The 18,522-nt window shown below is 41.2% G+C and overlaps 2 protein-coding genes across 15 annotated transcripts in view; one reads left to right on the forward strand and one right to left on the reverse strand.

Moving 5' to 3' along the window:
• The window catches only part of ZC3H14 (zinc finger CCCH-type containing 14), a 47,539-nt gene extending 37,339 nt beyond the window's left edge, over positions 1 to 10,200 (forward strand). For 2 of the 5 annotated variants that reach the window (XM_058739960.1, XM_058739961.1), the window contains 5 exons: positions 6,653 to 6,773; positions 7,946 to 8,082; positions 8,725 to 8,813; positions 9,576 to 9,682; positions 10,064 to 10,200. In XM_058739960.1, coding sequence (XP_058595943.1) covers positions 6,653 to 6,773; positions 7,946 to 8,082; positions 8,725 to 8,813; positions 9,576 to 9,682; positions 10,064 to 10,070 — 461 coding nt within the window. In that variant the 3' untranslated portion in view covers positions 10,071 to 10,200. Of the gene's footprint in view, positions 1 to 2,011; positions 2,172 to 2,938; positions 3,172 to 6,652; positions 6,774 to 7,945; positions 8,083 to 8,721; positions 8,814 to 9,575; positions 9,683 to 10,063 lie in introns of all 5 variants that reach the window. The other 3 variants (XM_058739958.1, XM_058739957.1, XM_058739959.1) reach the window with 3 other exon arrangements.
• Positions 10,201 to 10,671: 471 nt separating this feature from the next.
• EML5 (EMAP like 5) overlaps positions 10,672 to 18,522 on the reverse strand; it is a 182,288-nt gene continuing 174,437 nt past the window's right edge. For 9 of the 10 annotated variants that reach the window (XM_058739946.1, XM_058739947.1, XM_058739943.1 and 6 more), the window contains 7 exons: positions 17,769 to 17,957; positions 17,426 to 17,598; positions 16,188 to 16,350; positions 15,662 to 15,765; positions 15,016 to 15,169; positions 14,204 to 14,304; positions 10,672 to 13,978 (listed from right to left, as the gene is read on the reverse strand). In XM_058739946.1, coding sequence (XP_058595929.1) covers positions 13,942 to 13,978; positions 14,204 to 14,304; positions 15,016 to 15,169; positions 15,662 to 15,765; positions 16,188 to 16,350; positions 17,426 to 17,598; positions 17,769 to 17,957 — 921 coding nt within the window. In that variant the 3' untranslated portion in view covers positions 10,672 to 13,941. Of the gene's footprint in view, positions 13,979 to 14,203; positions 14,305 to 15,015; positions 15,170 to 15,661; positions 15,766 to 16,187; positions 16,351 to 17,425; positions 17,599 to 17,764; positions 17,958 to 18,522 lie in introns of those variants that run through there. The other variant, XM_058739950.1, reaches the window with a different exon arrangement.

An 18,522-nucleotide genomic window follows, 5' to 3' on the forward strand; every position in this document is an offset into this window, starting at 1 on the left:
TCTGTTCTACTGATTCCATTTCATTCTCCATTCTCATCTCCTCTCCTCTTGTCCCGCCCCTTAAAATGTTAACTTTTTCCTGTGTCCTGCCCTGAGCATTATCTTCATCTCTTCTCTCTTCTTCCAAGATGCAAACTGTTAGAGCTAGTTTGCCAAGCGCAGGGTGGTGAGAAGCAGGCGGCAGCCTCCGACTGAGTTCTGGACTCTGCCTTTGCCAGCTGGGCACCTCTCGCGCCATTGAAGAGCAGCAGAGGGCATGCTGGTCTCCGTGACATGGGAGGGAGGGAAATCCGCTCCTTCCACTCCCTGTGAGGGTGGAGTGGGGATGGCGGCACTGACTGTGACACTTTGTTAATGAAACGCTTAGTTCACCTTTAGTTTGGATGCTGTTTCTCTTCTCTCTCCTATTTCAACTTCGAAACGGAGAGCCCCACAAAGACTTCAAACTAAATAAATCTGAAATTGACATTTATCTTCGCTCCCCTTTCAGTATGCTCTTTGTCTCGTCCTTGTTCTCTTGGGTCTGGTTTCTCCTTCACTCACCTCCAATCTGCATCTCTCCACCCTCCACCACCCTTGCAGGGAGGACGGCTCTGCTTGGTTCCCAGCATGGGAGTTGCAGGTGCAGCTTCTGTGAGGGGCCGGTGCTGATGGTGTGGAAAGGGTCTCCTCTCTTTTATGGGTTCAAATAGGACAAAGGGTGAGAATCTTTTCATTCATTCAGAGCCTCACCATCTCTTCTGGGCGCAACAGCCTGGTAGCTGAGATCTAGGACTCCAGTCCATTCTTAGTACTACCTGTTTTTCTGAAAACTAGTTTGATCATGTCACTTCCCTACCTAGAAACCTCTCGTGATTCTTTGTGACTTCTAGATCAGAATCCAAACTCATTGACACATACGAGATCCTTCAGGCCTCTGCCTTCCCTGCCGCTCAGCCTGGCACACACACCCCTTCCAGCCACACCACATTTCTCAGCGGGTCTTAGATTCCTTGTGTCTTATGAAAGCCTCTGCCTTTTTTCATATGGTTTCCTCTGCCAGACACGTTCTGTTTATTGTCCAAGTCTCTCCCCCCGGGTTATTCCCACTCGTTCCTTTATTATCTACTTCAAATGTCCGTCATCTGTAGGTTTTGTCTTGATTCCCCAGCTGGAATAGGTTGGTTGTATTCTCCCAATGCTTTATTCCCACTCCTTTTGGATCACCTTTTAGGATATGCTATTCTGAAATTTTATGTACATCTGTTTTTCTATCTTTTCTTCTTTGTGTACTTAGCACAGTGTTTAGTTGAATGGTGTGGATTTTGTTCTCTGTTATTTGCCTGTTAACCTTAAGTGCAGCTCATTAACTTTTGTCACTTGATGGCATATTGATCTGCCGTCTCTGTGCTTGTAGCATATTTTATAAAGTAGTCAGGCTTAATAAGCATATTGTAGATGATGTGAACTGTGGTTATTAGCATTGACGGTCAGTGTTTTCTGTGCTGTATTTTTTTTTTAAGTGCCCCTTCATCTTAAAATTCCTTTTCAATATAGTCTTCTCTGTACAACCAGGCAGAAATTATGCCAGGTGAATTCTTTTCATCAGGATGTGTTCTCTGTAAGTGGTACTATGCAAAATGAACAAAACAGATTCTAGACTTTTAAGCAGTCTTTGTGTCATAATTCTAGGGAACATGAGGATTCTTCTATGTATTTTTAGAAAATATTGTGCGTAGAGTAAGTTTATATTCATATCCCATTAGATGCCTCGTATAAGAACCTTTCTGTCCTGTAGGCAGGATGTATTCATTCAAAGCCCCAGGTAATGTGCTGTTATGAGGAGAGGAATACTTCCTTAAAGAAATGTTTGGCACAGAATTGCAGCACTATTCTGGGGTAGAACCGTTGTGATTTTCCTTTGAAAATAATTACAAATATATAAAAGATTGACATTCTTCTCACTTGTGTGATGTTGGGAATGCAAGGTATATTCAAAAGTAAACATTTATGGCCAATTTTTTTGGCTCAGATTACTATGACATGGAATCCATGGTCCATGCAGACACAAGATCATTTATTCTGAAGAAGCCAAAGCTGTCTGAGGAAATAGTAGTGGCACCAAACCAGGAGTCGGGGATGAAGACTGCAGATACCCTTCGGGTACTTTCAGGACACCTTATGCAGACACGGTAGATGGTTTCTTTTTCTTGTGTAGCTTTTTTGTGTTGATTAGATAGTGCAGGTTGACCATTAGTTTCCAGCTCCCTTCTCCCCATCCTAGCCCCCAGTGTAGAGTGCTTTCGTTGAGTCAGAAGTTAGGCCGGGCATGGTAACCCAAATACAGTTTTCAGGGATTCCGGTTCATCTTTCTTGTTCAGAAGCCCATTAACTTGCAGATAAGTCAGTCGACGATTTAGCCCCGTAAATAAGATTCTTTTCTTTATGCACATCCAGGAAATGAAATTTAAAAGCCAGGTGATCAAAACCAGGAAATCTTTGCACAGAAAGTTAGCAGATCGGGTTGGGATGATGCTTCCCTTAGAAAATGGACTGTTCGGTAAAGGAACAAACCTACAGATAGTAAAATTAGCGTGAATACAGAACTGCTGGCCATTGTGTTCTGAACACAGATGCTGATTTTTCAGCTTATTTCCATGAGACCTTATGAAGATCAAAAGGACGATGTTTAGGGCGGAGGGGAGATTGTCCTTAGTGCAGCCTGGATGATGCCACCGCGATTGGCCGTAGCCATTGTGTGTTAGCGGAATTCATCAGGGCTGTACCTGGAAGTCCTACCAAGTCGTTTTTGTTTTTTGGTTGTTTTTGTTTTTGTTTCGTTTTTAACTGAAGAAACCAACAAGTAAGGGAGCGATAGTTCTGCTGAAGAGCACTGTAGGAGGCTCAGCGTTTTGTGTTTGTTTCCCTAATTCTCTGGTATTTTCTATCTGTCTGGCAGAGATCTTGTACAACCAGATAAACCTGCAAGTCCCAAGTTTATAGTGACGCTGGATGGTGTCCCCAGCCCCCCAGGATACATGTCAGATCAAGAGGAGGACATGTGCTTTGAAGGAATGAAACCTGTAAACCAAACTGCAGCCGCGAGCAAGGGACTCAGAGGTCTCCTCCACCCACAGCAGTTGCAGTTGATGAGCAGGCAGCTTGATGACCCAAATGGTAGCTTTGCAAATGGTGTGTTGAGAGCTCAGATTTTCCCTTTCCAGGGTGCTGGCATTGTGAAGGAAATCTGGGACTTGTCTCTCTACCTTGAATGCATATTGGTTGGAGGCCTTGCTTTTATTTGTAACCCAGTAGTGGCCTAGTCTCTTTTCTCAGACAAAATACTAGTTCAATTTGAGACTGTCCTGTGTGTGTGTCTGGTAGTGGGCTATTACACCAGGGCCACAGTGGAGCTCGGCCGTGAGAGGCGAAGTCTCTCTCAGCTGTGCTCGCGAAAGGGTGAACCATCCCTCTTTCTACCCGGTGCGCTTTTTTTTCCCTGTAGAAACTGTACCTGTTACTTTCCCTTTGTAACAGCAATAGTCTCTCCTGTAGTTAACTTGACAGAAAAATGAATTAGGATGTTGATGCTATTTTTTACCTCGATGAAATTCCCTTGAAAGGAGTTTCTCACCTACTCTGTCAAGATACTTCCTGGAGGTTTAGCAAAAACCTTATGTTTAAGTTAATATCAAAGCATAGTATTTAGAAGTGAAATGAACAGTGCTGGTAACAGTACGCTTTCAGGCAGATGAACCTCTATCACTCACTGTTCTCTCGCTGGATCCAGTGGCGAGTGCATGCACTGCCGAACGCTGTCGTTGGTGACAGGGAATGGTAGTCGTGTTCCTCCTGTCTTCTGAAATTTGTAGAAACACCTTCATTGGTAGGGGAGACAATTACTGAAACGTAAAATGAATAGCATCAAAGTAAAAACAGTAATGGGTTTTGATATTCTTCCAAGTTAATCCTTTTCTTGGCAGAGACATGAAGATGGATTAAATCTCTTTTTCAGTCGATAAAAATATAATAGCCTTTAGGGGGAGATGATGAGTGAGGGAGGACGTAACTACTGTTGAAGAGAATGCTTTTTCTGTCGAGTCAATAATGTAATGTCATGGCTTTGATTAGTGGAGGGAGTTGAAAGTCTGACCCTATCAAAAGACAGAAAAAATTTTTAATGGTACCAAGGTGGTTAAGAACTACCGTAGTCCCGCAGTACAGATTTCTTGATCTTGTGTATTTTGTCTAAAAATGAGAGAAAAATTGGTAGCTTATGTACGTTAGGGTCTAATTTTGTTTAAATGTAGATGTCCACATGAGGCTTTACTGATGTATGTGTCATAGCAGTGACGCTCTGAAAAACATGTTAGTCAAACTTCTTGCCTAGGTTTCACAAGTGCCATGGCCATTATGGAGAGACAGCTGTGATGAGCGGTGAGCCTCCTTTACCGCTGCTTTGATCTGGGACTCAGTGTTTCACTGCTGCTCAAGGATGAATCTTTGTAGTAGTTAGAACTGAAGTGAGGCCTCGCAGAGAGGCTCTGGTCTTTCTTGGTCTCCCCATTCTAAGCAGGGAGTTTGAAACTTTTGTGATTTCTTTTGCTGGCTTTTGTCCAGTGTTTCAAGGATGCTGTCAACCGCAGTCCCCCTCTGCCCCTAGCCATTAAATGGCAGCACAGATTTTATGGCTTGCAATAAAAAGTGAATTTGCCTAATCTTAAACAGGAAAAGTTTTAACGGATCATGAAGTAAGTGTTGGGGAAAACCAGAGTCGTGACCTCTGTATATGTGACTTAATGTTTCCATTAGATCATGTTTCCTTGTATTTAACTTCTTTAATACAGCCCATGAGTGTCTACTGCATTTTCCAGCCACTCTGCTCTTGGGTATTCTTCAATTGACCTGGGCCAAATTGACTTCATTTGGCCTGGGTTCTCACGTATATACCGTAGTGTAAAGTCTGTTTTTTCAGGAGGAGGGTAAGATGCATTCTCTGCAGGCAGGAGGCTAGAAACACTTGAAATTGGAGAAAACTGCTCTTTCCAGCCATACGAGATTTTGAGACTAAGGATACCTTTCTTGTTTTTAATGTTTTCTTTATTTTTGAGATTATGAATGGGGGAGGGACAGAGAGAGGGGGGAACTGAAGATCTGAAGCAGGCTCTGCGCTGACGACAGCAAACCCGTTGTGGGCCTCGAACTCACAAACCGTGAGGTCATGACCTGAGCCCATGTCCGACACTCAGCCAACTGAGCCACCCAGGCGCCCCCAGACTAAGGATACCTTTATATACTGGTGGCTTTTACCACTTCTAAAGTAGCGTGGGAAACTATATATTAGGCATAGTTTTACAGTAGCTCTTTGACGGTCCTCTGGGCTCCAGGACTGGTTTTGTGTGCCTTGCTCTCCTGTAATGAAGACTGAGATTGGGTCACTGGGTCATTAAATTCTCAGGATACTAGCTGCTGCGCTGTTCGGGTTTGACTGGTTGCCTCTTTGGCATTTTTGTTTCATTCAATCTAAAACTCTAAGGATGACATCATATTCTTTTTGCATAAATGAGGGAACTGAAGTTGAGGAACTGGGTAAGACTTGCCGCAAGTGTCTGGCTCAGCTAAGTTACAGAGCCAGATTTGAACTGCCTGACCTCGGGCAAGAGGACTAGAGCAATGTGGTTGAAGTGGTATTTGCCTTCATAAATGAGAATGTGAACCATAACATGTAACATCCATCCATGAGGCCTTGAGGCTTTTTTTTTTTTTTTTTTTTTTTTTTAAGCTAGGGTGTGTTGGGCTGGGAGTTGGCAGGTTATTACGGCCTTTAGGTATAATTTTATTTGGCTATTCTGTGTTTTAAATGTGCATTAGTTGCCAGCGTTTAAAACTTATGTCACATAAAAAGGTTTTTGGTTTTCTGAATCAGGAGATAATCTGGCAACACGGGGCTCGCTTTCCCACACCCTAGTGATTGACATGGTCATTGGACATGACCCCGCAAGGGATGGCAGGGAGCCCTGTCGATGGCGCAGGCACTTGCTCTCCAGGCTGCTCTTCCCCACCTTTATTTCCTTCACACCAAGGCTTTCTGCCACCGTGCATCTCACACCCAGCCAGGCTCACTGTCAGTGGTCTGCGGGGCCCCTGTGGGCAATGGCATTTGTGACCCATTTTAGGCCAAAAACTTTTCCTCACGTTGATGGTGAGTTTCTTATTAACTGGACTTAGAACTAACTGCGTATATACCTCGGTGAGTGGGAAGATTTCCGTGTTTGAACTACACCTGGTCTTGTCTGAATGTGAGAATTTGTTCACATTCTCTGTCACTTTGTGTTTCCAGTTTTCCTTTCATTTGATTGGCTCCCTACTTGACGTTCTTCCCTCTCTCTCCCATTTAATTTGGCTCTGAAATAATACTGGGAATTGGGGTTTGGGGGTACTTGGCACCCCTGAGTATTTTGCTTTTCGTGGTGAGAACTTCAGCCTACTTCCCGGTGACCTTGTATAGCAGGCTGTCATCTGTGTTAACCAGATTATCGGACTCGTTTCTTTTCTGACTCTGCACCTAGAGGAATGTAAGAGTTTGAGCCTGGGTTTTGAGGGAAATGTACTAAAGGTGCTGTGTACTGAATTGATCATAATTAATGAGATACTTTTCTTTTCCCTGTTCTAGCTGAGATGAGTGAACTGAGTGTGGCCCAGAAACCAGAAAAACTTCTGGAGCGTTGCAAGTACTGGCCTGCCTGTAAAAATGGGGATGAGTGTGCTTACCATCATCCTGTTTCACCTTGCAAGTGAGTAGCAGCAAGCTGATGGCTGATTTTCAGGGTTAATTCTAGATCTTAGAGCTTGTTCTGGTTTTTTTCTTTCCTGTGGGCAAGTTTGACCTTTGTAACTAACTGCAGTGACACTTAACCATTGCCCTCCCAGAATAGCATACGTGTGTGTGTGTGTGTGTTTGGCAGAGTAGAGAGATGGGGGAGAAGTCTTCTGCACGTTAAAGAGATAGGTATGTAAGTGCCCTGGTTTGTACTCACTGTGTACATACACAGCTATTAAGACATTGGACAAAAAAATAGTCACAGGCAATGATAAAACATTTTGGACTTGGGTATAATTTTTCCTTAGAAGTTGGCTGGTTCAGTGTCATGAGCTTTGAGAGGTGGCTTTTAGATTAAAACAAAAAAATTTGTTTTTGGTCCTAGAGGTGGAATCTCTCCATGTAATTTTTTTTTAACTTTAATTTTAATTTATTTTAGAGACACTGCAAGTGGGGGAGAGGGGCAGAGGAAGAAAGAGAATCCTAAGCAGGCTCCACATTTATCACCGAGCCCAACACAGGGCTCAATCCCACAACCCTGGGATCATGACCTGCACCGAAATCAAGCATTGGTTGCTCAACTGACTGAGCCACCCAGACGCTCCTCCGTGTTTTAACTTCTTTAAGGAAATTTTGATGTGAGAATGATACGGATGTCCATAGAGGGAGACCAGAGAAGGAGTCTGTTTTGTGTAGCAATGCCTTGCACATATATTGTGCCCAGTACATTGAGTTTATTTCATAAAAGAGTGTAGACCTGGATCTTACAGAGTACGTGGTGTGAATTCTTACCATAAGAAACTGTTTTGTCTTTTCATGGTGGTGGCTTGCTTGAGTCGAAAATCTGTTATTACCCTCGGCTTTCAGATAAACTTCTATGTTCTGTTTTGAAATCTGCGCTCACTTAAAAGTTGAGTTTCCCAGGGAGCCTGGCAGGCTCAGTTGGAAGAGCAGTGTGACTGTTGATCTCGGGGTTGTGAGTTCAAGCCGCATGTTGGGTGTAGAGTTTACCTCAAAAAATTGAGTTTCCCTTTTTTTCTATTCTGTGTTTCTCAAAACAAGTAGTGATGGGGTATAAGGAGCCTCATCTACAAAAAAATTGATCATGCGTTGAGAAAAGTAATTGTGACTGTTTTTGTTTTATAGAGCCTTCCCCAATTGTAAATTTGCTGAGAAGTGTTTGTTTGTTCATCCAAATTGTAAATATGATGCAAAATGTACTAAACCAGATTGTCCCTTCACTCATATGAGTAGAAGAATTCCAGTACTGCCTCTAAAACCAGGTATGTGACCCTGTGCACTACTACATTTAGGTGGAAGATGACATTTGTGATTTTATATGAGTTTATTTTTAGGAATTATCGTGCCAGAATCACTTAACCAGTCTTTAAAGAGCAAGTGTGTCTGTCCAGTAGCATTCTGAAGTATTTTCTCTAATGAATATATAAATCACTTTTGAGAAAGAGGGAGAGAGAGAATCCCAAGCAGGCTCTGCTGTCGGTGTAGATCCTGCCAGGGGGCTTGATCCCATGAACCATGAGATCATGATCTGAGCTCAAGTCAAGAGTTGGATGACGCTAAACCATCTGAGCCCCACCTCAATTTTTTTTTTTTTTTTTTTTTTTACATTTATTTTTGAGAGACAGAGCGCAAGTGGGAGAGGGGCAGAGAGAGAATGAGACACAGAATCCGAAGCAGGCTCCAGGCTCTGAGCTGTCAGCCCAGAGCCCGACACGGGGCTCAAACTCAGGAACGGTGAGGTCATGATCCGAGCCGAAGTCGGACGCTTAACCCACTGAGCCACCCAGGCGCCCCAGCCCCACCTCATTTTAATTTTATAACGGTTGCCATAAAAACATCAGTAGACTGAATGACAGATTATTTTGCCAAATTTGATCAGTCTTTGTTCTTATCTTTGTCAGCAGTTACAACACCAGCACCACCTTCTAGTAGTCAGCTGTGCCGTTATTTCCCTGCTTGTAAGAAAATGGAATGTCCCTTCTATCATCCAAAAGTAAGAATTTTCATTTTCCCAAAAATGATTCAGTGATAACTCTTAATTCTGAGACCTGCAAGATCACTAGCAAATTGAATGTCTTGGGTATCCATGGTCCCCCCCCACCCCCGCACTCCCTGCGATCCTCATTTTTGTTAAGGTCATGATTTAAATTCTTTCTTGGCTGTCGGGTGAGCCACTGTTTGGCTCCTTAGGACAAGTGGTCTGAAACTAATGTCAGTATTGTGAGCTCTCAGAGTGAAGCTCCCCGTTGCTTAGTTTCCATTCTTCTCTGCCCCTAAGCCTATGGGTAGGTTTTTCTGTATGTGTGTTTTTCTCCCACCTCGTGTCAGAAACTGCAATGATGAAATTCGTGGTGCCACTTAACACCATCCAAATTTGTCCTGACGGTTTTCACTCTGTGTGCTAAAGATCGATGTATCTCCCCCTGTTTAGTTGCTCAGGGTGAAATGATCTCTCTGAAATTGGACCCTGAAGGCCATTATGAAAGACCTTCACTTCCCCCAACTGCATTTGGGCATAAATGAGGGTGTCCAGTGAAGGATGGATACTGTAAGGGATGTTGGGTCAGATGTGCAGGGTGATTAGAAGTTTTTATCATATGCCGGATAACTTACTGTTATTCTTTGACTAGGATTTTGTGTCTTGGGGGAGGGAGGTTCATTTTTCAAGGTTTCCGCATTAAAATATTACTAGACTATATGTCTCTCTCAAATTGCCTTTTTAAAAAAATGTTGAAACTCCGTTGTCTGTATTTAGCACTGCAGATTTAACACTCAGTGTACCAGACCTGACTGCACATTTTATCATCCCACCATCACTGTACCGCCGCGACATGCCTTGAAATGGATTCGACCTCAAACCAGGTAAGGATTAGAAATCTACAGACTTGGGAGAAATGATCACTTTGATTTTTTTCTCTGCTGTTTCATTACACAGGGTCCTTTGGAAATTGTTTTACCAGCGGTTGCTTATTCACCTAGGTAATCTCCAGCTGAGATTTGCCTTCTGAATATATACTGCTTACAAATCTAACATCCGTTTTGTTAGTATTTCACAAAGTTTTAGTGTGGCCTGTGAATTTACATCATTACCTTATACAATTGAATTTTTTGTAAAAAAATCTGGTACTTATGTTGTAAATCTGTCGAACAGATGTTCATTGTGTGAAAAATCATCTTAATAACTAGGTGTGTGTGTATATATATGGATGTAAGGCATTAATTAAAAATTTTTTGTTTATTCAGTGAATGACAGTGCTTCTTGGGAGAAGATTGTGGAGTTTGAAAGTTTCCATCTACTGATGAAAGATACTCTGCAGAACTTGTCAAACCTTTGAAACTTGGAATATATATTGCTTTCATAATATGAAGTTTATTGCCTATCTGAAGTGTCTAATTTTTCTAGTTTGTAAGTTTATTAAGTGGTTTTAACATTGGGTGTTTTGACTGTGAAAAGACAGTTTAAAGGAAAAGCTAAATTCCATTAAAACATTTGAGGCTTGTTTGTACACTGCAATTTCAGTCTCAGCATTTACAGTGTGGTGATATTGTCAGTGCTGATCATCCATTCCGGGGCTATGATGTTGATACATGTCTAGTAAGGGGAGCATTCTAACTCTAAAGTTGGATTGCACTCACTTTTCCCAAGGGTTATCCACTGTGAAAACAGGCGTGGCCAGAAGTGTGGAGGCAGCTGAAAAAAGTCATTCAATCCTGCTTTTTAATTTCAAGCGAATTTAGTTTGAAAAGCATGGTAGTACAGGCCTTTGGGGGTGAGTGGTTCCCAAATAGCCGGTCCCTTACCAGTGTCCGGGAAAGCCAGCTGCGATGGCAAGTGCAAAACAACAGGAACAGTTCCTTCAAATGCTTTACTGTTAACATACACTTTTTAAATAAATATTTTGGGAATGCATTTTATCACAAAATTATACAAATTTTTTTTTTACAGTTCTATATACAGAAGGTATCAGAAAACAGACTTTAAACTCACAAGATTATACATGTATTTTCACATTCTGAAAAATAACATTTTCAGAAATCCACAGAAAATTTTTTTAATGTAAAAATTAGATTTAAATAGTATATTTTCAATGACTAATTACAGAAATCAGATGGGTAAACTGCAAAGTAGGACTAAACTTTTGGACTATTGAATCAACACCCAGTTTTCTGTGTGTGGTTTTTAAAATAGTTAAGGCAAGAAGTGTCAGATGCTTTAGAATTAAATAACGGATCACTGATTTTAAAGACTTGATGTACAGCAGTTTTTTAAAAAAAAAGCTAAAAGTTGGCTGGAACAGAGTGAACTAATGCAAAAGAGATAAAGACCCAAACATTCTCAGGACCAAATTAAACTAAGAGTTCATTAGTTATATACCCAAGGGATAATAAAACAGCATGTGTAAAAAGTCCATGTTTAAGAGCATGAAACCAGCAGTCTGTTTTGAGGCCATTGCTTTTCCACGGGTAGAAGAAAGAACCAATTATTAAACCATTTGTAAGTTGCACTTCGCTGTGCTGATTGGTAGGGAAAGACCGAGCCCTCACGTAGTTAGGCTGGGGTGAAATGACCATTCTGCTTCAGTCTAAAAAGTTGACTCCTCTGAATTTAAGGCATTTGTTCATTCCAGTGCTACTTAAGATTGCAGAAGAAATTAAATTTCTAGAAATACAACTTAAAAGACTTTTAGTAACCTCATTTATAAATGGCATATAGTTGCATTTTCCTAATTTCACTACAAAGAACATAAACGGGAAACAGCCTAAGTGATTTGGTTCAGCCATCTCACAAGTCAGTGACGTGCTAAAAGCAGGTTTTTGTTTTGTTTTTTGCCATTTAATAAACACTGCCTGGGAACACATTTAAGAGTTTGTTACCTTCAGCTGCTCTGGTTTACGGGCAAGCTGAGGTTGACTCTACGTCTGTTGGATAACTTGGTCTAACGTGAACCACCATGAAAAAGAACCACCAGAAGGAAAGGAACACCTGTGGCCGGTGGTGTGCAGCGAGTGGCACGAGCGTGCACGGTGTGCTTTGGCGTGCGTTTATACACAGAAACAGGACCAAACGTGCCAGGACTCTCAAGTTACAAATTCAGGAGCTTAGTCAAATACTGCACATAAAAGTAAGTCTCTGGGTTAAAAAAACAACACAGGGCAGAATCTTCATAACCTACCACGGTTACTCACCTTCCCTTAGCTGATGGCTGGTACAAACAAGGTGGTTGTGGGGTAACTACTAAAAATCCACAGTTTGAGTCCTGAAGCTGACAGCAGGGATTAAGGCTGGCTCAGTAGGCTGGCCGCTGGAACAAAAACGCAGTGGAAGCATTTTTGTGCTCTATGCTTTATACTTTGTTATGGTTATTACTCGAGTTTCTACCTGTACCGTGAAATGGGATTTCTCTTTAGCCAAAAGCTAGCAAACCTGGCTCAGAAGGAAAATTTGAAAGTGCAACAGGCTCAAAAACGGGAAGGGAGAGGGTGGTTCAGGGAAATTTCTTTAATTTATTGAATGCCCCTTTATATAATATACATGGATAGAAATTTAATATTAGCGTATTCTAAAATTTGGCTCAATTTAGGAGAATCCATTGATGTGACTATGAGCTTATGTTTCGAGCTTAATCAGTCCTTCAGACAACAGCTACAATTCAGAGCTTTAAAACTGACCATGTTCAATCACCGGTTAGGCTTTCTGTGATATGATTCAGCTATTTCTGTTTTTAGTATCTCCAAGGTGTTGGGCATACAAAATCGAGCTCAGGCCAAACAGATTTCCAGAACCTGAAGGGGTCTATTACGCTACAAAGATAATTAACACATTAAAATAAAAATTCATAGGACCAGTAGAGCATTTTAAACTTTTTCACACTTAGAAAAATATATTTTTAAATAGCAATCTACATAATCTCCAATCTTCAGGAAACTACAGACAGGCTAAACAGCAAATTCCTGAACGGCAAGTACTGATCTTTGGCAGCATTGAAGTGAATAGGGATAAAGATCTAAGAGTTCAGCCCTAATCCACCAAAAAGGAATTTTAATAGACAAGTGTTACAGGTGGACCTGTATTCGTTCCTTCTGGAAGTCAGCCTATGGGGTGGCATACAGCTAATTAGTAAATTTTTTAAATAGAAACAAAAGCTATAAAAACTTCCAAGAGCTACTAAATTGTTTAACTTTGTAAATGTGACCTTGAACATTTCAGTGTACATGTGAAACAGGTGTTTCTACTAGACTACATCTTTAAATATTCAGTATGCTCTCCCGGTTAACTACTACTGCTCTCTAAACCTCTAACCCGTACACCACTGGAAAGGACTGTTCAGCATACTACTTTCTCATTGATGAAGCTATAATCATGTTCTAGTTTTTCAGCTAGAGAGAGGACTTGTGAACATTAAAGGATCGACAGCTCAACCATGAAAATGTAGTGCTCCTATACGACTAACTTTGGATTTGTTCCTGAATTTAAAACTGTCAGGAGAAAAGTGTCCTTTATAAAAAGAGGTTTATTGATGCTTAAGTAGCATTATCTTCTCCGGTAAAGCTTGTGTGTGTTTCCTTAGGGAAAATAATTGTTCACCTTTTAAAAGCTGTGATCCTTTAGGGTGACGGGTGTGTTTTCTTTCCTTATGTAAACACGAGGAAAAAAATGAGTCATTAAATAATGAACCTTAAAAATAAACTAGAAATTCTAAAGAAGAAAAACTGTTTGCTTAAAAAGATGAAAACTATGCAAGTTGGGTTTTTAAGGTCTTGCTTTGTTGTTGTTTTTTGAGAAGCGCGGTCCTGTCAACCTCCCCAGCAGGTCTGCCAAGTCTGCACCCTCCCCCCAAACGGGGCTGGCTTTCACCAAGTGTTTTTTCCATCCTTCCTTGAAATGCAACCGTCTGGCAGTGTGTGGATTATGGACAGTTCTCCCAGTGCATACAGCAAGTATCTTGAACTTATCTGTCTTCTACTTTGATGACTCTGGGCATTTATCCCTGTTACAATCCTAAGTTAGCACCACTTGCCCATGCAGGGTTTGGTTCTGTTTGCCTTTTTTTTTTTTTTTCCTCGTCTGTAATTCTGGTCTCTCAAGGCTGTTTATACAGTCTTCTCAGCATCCGTATCTTTTAGTGAGGCATATGTACACATTTCCAGACAAATAAACTGCAATAAAAAAAATGCAGTGAGTTCATTATATTTCTAGATTTTGTTTTTTAATGAGCTTTCAAATCATGACATGGATAAAAATTCTCATTAATTCATTTTATTTTGTATTTTCATAGTACGTGACTCCACAGAACCAGCTACCCAGTTAGTTATATAGTGATATTAGATCTCTTCATAAAACTAAAGATAGTCTGTTCTTCTCTGGCTAGGAAAGTTACCAACCTGCAGTCATCACCTCCTGCGCTAACGACATGCCGATCACCACTGGTAAATCGAATATTGGTCACGTGAGGTGAATGACCCAAGAACCTTTTGTGCTTTGCCTGAAAAAACCAACGAAAAAGAAAGCTTAGGATGTGTGAGGCACGTGAAAATCAAAGGTTCCTGTCCGGAACCCCGTCTCCATCACAGGGGCTGCGGAGAGAGTAGGCACTTCAGACCACATGCAGCGTTATTAGATGCTTTTTTACAAGCACCTGGGTGGCTCAGTCAGTTAAGCGTCCAGCTCGTGATTACGACTCAGGCCATGATCTCACAGTTCATGAGACTGAGCACCCTATCGGGCTCTGTCCTGACAGTGTGGAGCCTGCTTGGGGTTCTCAATCTCTCCCTCCCTCTCTCTGCCCCTCCCCTGCTGGAGTACTTTCTCAAAATAAATCAACACTGTTTTTTCATAGTAATGGATCTGCACCTTAACAGACCAGGCGTTTTGAGCAGTCAGATGTCTCCAGGAACTCTGAAAATTTTCCTTTGAGGAAGAGAATTTGAAACTTGGAAATCGATTAAAGGTTTAATAAAAGTCTAATAATCACAGCTCTATTAGGATAGTTTGCAAAGATGGTGTTACTTAGGGGGCACGGGGAGATAATTTCTAAAAGCTTTTATTTTTTTGAAAAAAATCTTAGGAACGAAAATTAAGTGTTTCTAAACCAGGAGACTAACATGTTTAAGCTATTAAATTATGGAAGAAGTACTAATGATCAGATGTCTAAACTAGAAAACTACATCCAAAACGAAACCAAACACAAACTTACAAATTTTTCAGGACATGGGAAGTCAAATAACTTAACCATCCCAAAGTCATCTCCTGTTACAAGGCTGATTCCTGAATGAGATACGCAGGCACAGTTGACATTGGCTTTCTCAGCATGTCTGGACCAGATTCCCAGAACTTCATCTCCTAGAATACTAGAGGGAAGGAATAAAGAAAATGTACGATAGCAAACACAGATGTACTACACTGAAAAAGGTTTTTGGTAATTTCTACTTAATTATGTTCTTTAAAATTAATAAAGATGCTTATGCTACAGGAATTTGATGGATTAAAAAGATGGATACTCATGGTTATCTGTTACACAGCAAATTTGTAGGATTTCATTTCTAACCGCTGCAAGATTGCATTCGTTTAGGTAGAGAAATGATAGGATTGCTTAACAGTACCCGGTATGTGTTTTTATTGCTGGTTACTAAACCTAATATGTTAAGGAAAATATCAGGGTATCTTCAAAGGCTTTTAACCTTGATAAAGCATGAGAATATGTCCAGTCACAAGGAGTCCCAGCATGAGCATATCATTCTTCTCTTAGGAAGAACTCAGGAAACAGTAACAAACTTAGAACTTGACCACTGTTTCCTAGTGGAATGGCTCTAACTGTTCAGAAGCAGGATTTTCCAGTTTACCTAGTCCATGTGGCCCAAGTAATTCTGTCCATGGTGGCCTGATCCAGAACAGGTTTTCCTGAAGGCACTTCATAGACATGTCGTTTATAGCAACCAGTGGAGACCTTTCAGCGTATTAAAATGGGACAAGAATTCCATTAATGCGAGAGACACATCAGAAGGCTAGAGTATACTAGCAGAGCGTGCTATTTCATTTACATTTCTAACATTAAGAACATTAAAGATGACTACAAAAATCTGTCAGAAGAAGATGGAGAAAAGATCTGAGAAGAACAGGATATTAAAGAATGCAGAAACAGTGAAGAGTAAACAAAGGCAAGAGTTCAGAAGCTCTGGAACTCGGGAGTTTTTTCAGGAAGCTCTCGCCCAACGTGGGGCTCGAATTCACGGCCCTGAGATCAAGAATCCCATGCTCTGCTGACTGAGCCAGCCAGGTGCCCCTCTGAAACTCAGGAGTTTTAAATGCATCCACTTAACAATGTAAAAACAGCTACTGTGAACTGGATGTAGGACACAGGTACTGTACCTGGAGATATCTGCTATCTGCAGAGAAGTCCATTTGAATGACAAAGCTGGGAATGTCTCTGCAGTAACTGATTCTGCTAAGGGTGGGGCCCAATGTTAGGTCATAAAAATCCACCGAGTTCTCACTAGAACCCACTGCCAGAAACCGGGAATCCGGACTAAATCTGGAGGTGTAATAAAATATGTGAAAGATACATCAGCACACATGAAATCATAAATATTTAAGACCAGTAACTTCCATTCTACCTCAAAAACAAGTATGTGTGTGATCTGGCCTCAAGCAGATTTACCTGGTGGACACAACTGATTGTGTGTATGGAGATTCTACTTGTGTTACATGGAACAGAATTTACATGTTATTTCAAGTGCCAATTCCCTTAAAAGTGTAGGTTTTGAAAAAGCCACTAACAATTACATAACTCCTAAGTTACATAGTTCCCCAAATTCACCAAGATAGGTTTCTTTCATCTGGAATCATGGTATCTTAACAGCAAAGGACACAGACCTGCTTCAGTCCCCTCAGGTTATCTGGTGAAGGGACACTATTTGAAGCTTGGAAGAAGTTACTTGAAGACACGAGTATATGCCTAGTGATCATGGGAAATGATCTGGGACAACGCAGGTTCTTGAGGGGAATGGGGGACCTACAAGAAGTTTATATACTGAAGTCCTGAGGATGGTTTCATTTGTAAAAGGGTTTTTCGGTGAAGGGTGCAAGCAGATTCAGGAATCCATCTTGATCACACAGAGGCACTTGGCAAATAGTAGCCACTGTCCAGATAAGCTTAAGCACTGGAATATAAAGGTTCAAGAAAAGTTTAAAGTTTAATTAATTCAGATTCTGGGGCATAGATGTTTGATGGGTGTTAATTAAACGAGTGACTATATATGCAGTTGAGAGTTGGGGTTGCAGCTTTAGTTTCCAGGCTGACGTCTACAGGACAGATGGCTCTCTTCGGTGCAGCAGAAGATCATTCTTGGCAGGATGAACTTGCTGGACCTGTCCAGTGTGACGCTTCATCGTCAAGCGTTCCCTGAGTACATGCTCTTATAAGGCACTGTGGTTGATGCCACTAGATTAATAATTCGGCAAGAAGTAAGTACACAAAAGCCATATTTCAGCGTACAAGTGATGATGTGATAAAATGCTATAGGCACTAATGAGGACCTGTTTTCAAATGCAACCCGGGTCATTTAAGAATACATATACTAGAAATGCTATTCCATTTGTTGACTAACCTGATATCATGGATTGAACATCGTCTATCTCTCTTCTTTCCCCATATTTTTAGGGAGCTCACCAGTAAAATAATAAATTCTCCATTTTTCATTCCGATAGCCACCATATCCCCTTCAGGGCTATAACACACGGTCCGAGCAGCATGTCCCAAGTTCACTTTGTTTAACATCTTCTGCAGAAGAACCAAAAGAGCCACAGAAAACTACATTAAGTACTTACAAAGTAAACCAGTTCCTTTTCAACATAATTCTCAAATAGTTCTCAAATAGTGCTAGCAATTTGGGACTTACACTCTCCTTAGAAATTGTAACTTAAAAAAAGCCAAAAACTGTTTGTACCTACTTTATCAGCAATATCCCAGAGTCTCACTGTCCCATCTTCTGCGGCAGAAAGGAAAAAATCCCTGGAGGGATGTGTCACTAGTCCCCATATGGGCCCATCCACATGACCATTAACTAAAATATTGCAGGCTGCATTTTTCTCTCCAACTTCGATGATCTCCGCACTCCTTGTTCCAACTAGGATCTTGCCCTGAAACACAAGGGGATTGATATATTTATCGTAATTACAGCAATGTCTTTTAATAACTTAAGGACCCTACTGACCTTTCAGAGAACTTTTTGCTTTGAACTAACATAGTAGCAAGCCCATCATTAGCTCATGAGGTTTTTCTTTGACTAGAGGCACATCTGCAAGAGCCCCGAGTCTGCCAAAGAACAGAACTATTCTCTAAGACAGAGCCCTGACTTTGACTAAATTTTAATCTGATGATCTCCAAAGAGGTGCAAGTGCGCTGAGATACAGGAAGAAAGTATTACATTTTATTTTATTTTAATTTTTTTTTTAAACATTTTACTTATTTTTGAGACAGAGAGACAGAGCACGAGCAGGGGAGGGGCAGAGAGAGAGGGAGACACAGAATCAGAAGCAGGCTCCAGGCTCTGAGCCATCAGCCCAGAGCCCGACGCGGGACTCGAACTCCCAGATCGTGAGATCGTGACCTGAGCTGAAGTCGGACGCTCAACCGATTGAACCACCCAGGCGCCCCGAAAGTATTACATTTTAGTTAAAAAGTATAAATAGCAGTGTCTGGGTG

The sequence above is a fragment of the Neofelis nebulosa genome, chromosome 7, assembly GCF_028018385.1.
Source record: "Neofelis nebulosa isolate mNeoNeb1 chromosome 7, mNeoNeb1.pri, whole genome shotgun sequence".
Classification (NCBI taxonomy): domain Eukaryota; kingdom Metazoa; phylum Chordata; class Mammalia; order Carnivora; family Felidae; genus Neofelis; species Neofelis nebulosa.